General features: G+C 44.4%; 1 protein-coding gene across 1 annotated transcript; it reads left to right on the forward strand.

Annotated features, from left to right (window-relative positions):
* The first annotated feature begins 1,389 nt into the window (after window positions 1-1,389).
* LOC127104680 (uncharacterized) lies at window positions 1,390-1,821 on the forward strand. Its single transcript, XM_051041853.1, has one exon. The coding sequence runs from the start codon at window positions 1,390-1,392 to the stop codon at window positions 1,819-1,821; it is 432 nt and encodes a 143-aa protein (XP_050897810.1).
* Window positions 1,822-2,266: the final 445 nt, after the last annotated feature.

The raw sequence follows: 2,266 nt of genomic DNA on the forward strand, positions 1-2,266 counted from the left end.
AAAATAGACCCAACTTTTGTGAAAAGTATGTCACAATTGGCTGATAGAGTTCGACATCTCGAACGGCTAAGGTTAGAAAAGGTTAGACACAATAAGGCTAAGAAAGAAAAAGTAGCGTTTGTCGACTATGACGCGACAGATCCAATATATGAGGCTGATTATGCCTCATCGACCGAATTAGAAATTGACGTGGCTGAGTTAAAGCCAGGATCTGCCTATGAGTGTAGATCATTACTTCCTGCGCAAGGAAAAAATCCTGTCGAAAACAATCCAAAATTCCCTTCGAAAACTTATACTTTTGATGTGACAAAGTGTGAGAAATTTTTTGATCTGTTAGTCAAAGATGGTCAAATGGTGGTGCCACCTGGTACTAAAATACCACCATTAGAACAAAGACAGAAAAGAGGATTTTGTAAGTATCATAATTATCTTGGTCATAATACCTCTAATTGTTACCTTTTCAGGGATCTGGTTCAGAAAGCGATTCAAGAAGGCAGGCTGAGATTTGCTGGCCGCAGAATGAAGATCGACGTTGACCCTCTCCACCGGGAGGAAGCTCTATTCGTGGAGCCAGTCGAGATCAACATGGTCGAGATCACCGAATACGATGAGGCCGACATGCTGGAGCAAACTGGTGAAAGCCCGGATATCGACATAGCTGAAGTTTACCCAAGGGCTGATGAAGACTTGGTAGATTTCCTGTATCGCTGCAAGAATAAGGGTTCACAAGTTTGCCTGTGCCCCAGATGTGGTGCTGTCACCGACAAAATAGTTGTTGAGAATTTCCAGAAGCTACAATTGGGAAAAAGCAAAAGAAACGGGCTGAACAGAGAGCGCCAGAATGAACGAGGCTCAAAGAAGGTTGTGGAAAGTGCTCCGGCGAGACCTAGGAGCTTCGTATCGTTGACAAGTGTTCCTAGAGGCACTTGGGTCAAGCCTCAGGAAAAACAAGAAGCCCCACAAGGGGCTGCTACTGCTAGAGGAGGTCTAACAATTAATTACAAGCGTGATTTCAAGTCTGAGAAAAGGACTCATGTCTCTGAAAATTATTTGGGGAAGAACCCCATGTCGAGGACTCAATGGAGGCGCTTTCAGAGGCGTAAGCAGGCCGAAAGAGAGGCTGCTAGAGGAATAGCTGGAAGAGGCATGGCCAGTGGGGCGAATGCTGGAAAGAAGGTTGTTATGAAGGTCGACACGGCAGCAAAAGAACGGATCAGGGAGTATGTTCGTTGACCAACTGAGAAATATTCTTATGAAGTTACTGATGACTTCAATTCGGAATCTGAAGCAAGTCTGGACATCTTAGTCAACGTGGTGTCAATTCTACCACAAGAATATAATTGTGTGACTGAGGTGGAGGAGTTGGTAGACGATGCCGACTCTGAGGAAATGGCTTTACACCAGCCAAGATGCTATTTTGTGTTAAAAGATGGTTCTGCTGAGAGCCAAGAAGCAGTTTTCGAAAGGCCCACGATGACTATGAAAAATCATTTGAAACCGTTGCTGAATAGGGCCAAAGTAGAAGGCGTAACTATCAACAAAGTTTTGGTAGATTATGGCGCCACTGTTAACATCATGCCACACCATATTCTGAGGAAGATTGGAAAGTATGATACTGACATCAGATCCAACAACGTGGTCTTGTCTGACTACGGGGGCAAAACGAAAAGCACCATGGGTGTGATTGTGGTGAATATCAATGTTGGTTCAATAACTAGACCGACACTGTTTATGGTGATAGATGCCAAGCCAAGTTACAACTTGTTATTCGGCAGAGAATGGCTCCATGGCGTCGGAGCCGTACCATCTTCAGCACATTAAAGATTGGTGATTTGGAGAGAAGATGGAGTGGTCGAAAATATCGAAGCCGACCAAGGATACTTCATGGCTGACGTGAACAATGTCGGCAAGAAGGAATTCAAGAGAAAGTTGGCCAACATTTCTCCTTGTTTTCCAGCTGTGGATGTGTATGCTAATCTGAGTGAAGCTTTTGTTTCTCTAACTCTGCACGAGACTCATGGCTTCATTTGGGATGTGGAACGTTTGGATGATCCACCCTATACAGGTATCCGGTCGACAGGCTGGGGAAATGTCACTGATGATGATTGAGCTAGAAGCTCTAAAAAGGATTTCGGCATACGTTGCCGAGAACAAAATAAAATCGGCTCTAGAGGCTGAAGAAAACATGGTTGTCGAAGCCTTTGTGTTAAAGAAAGAAGGTACTTTGGCTATTGAGCCAGAGCCTCCAGATAAGCCAGTTTTGGCT

Source organism: Lathyrus oleraceus, chromosome 1 (assembly GCF_024323335.1).
Source record: "Lathyrus oleraceus cultivar Zhongwan6 chromosome 1, CAAS_Psat_ZW6_1.0, whole genome shotgun sequence".
NCBI lineage: Eukaryota > Viridiplantae > Streptophyta > Magnoliopsida > Fabales > Fabaceae > Lathyrus > Lathyrus oleraceus.

What these genes read in the sequence shown, in the direction of transcription:
- LOC127104680 (XM_051041853.1), top strand. Translation starts at nt 1,390, where the DNA reads ATGGCTTTACACCAGCCAAGATGCTATTTTGTGTTAAAAGATGGTTCT.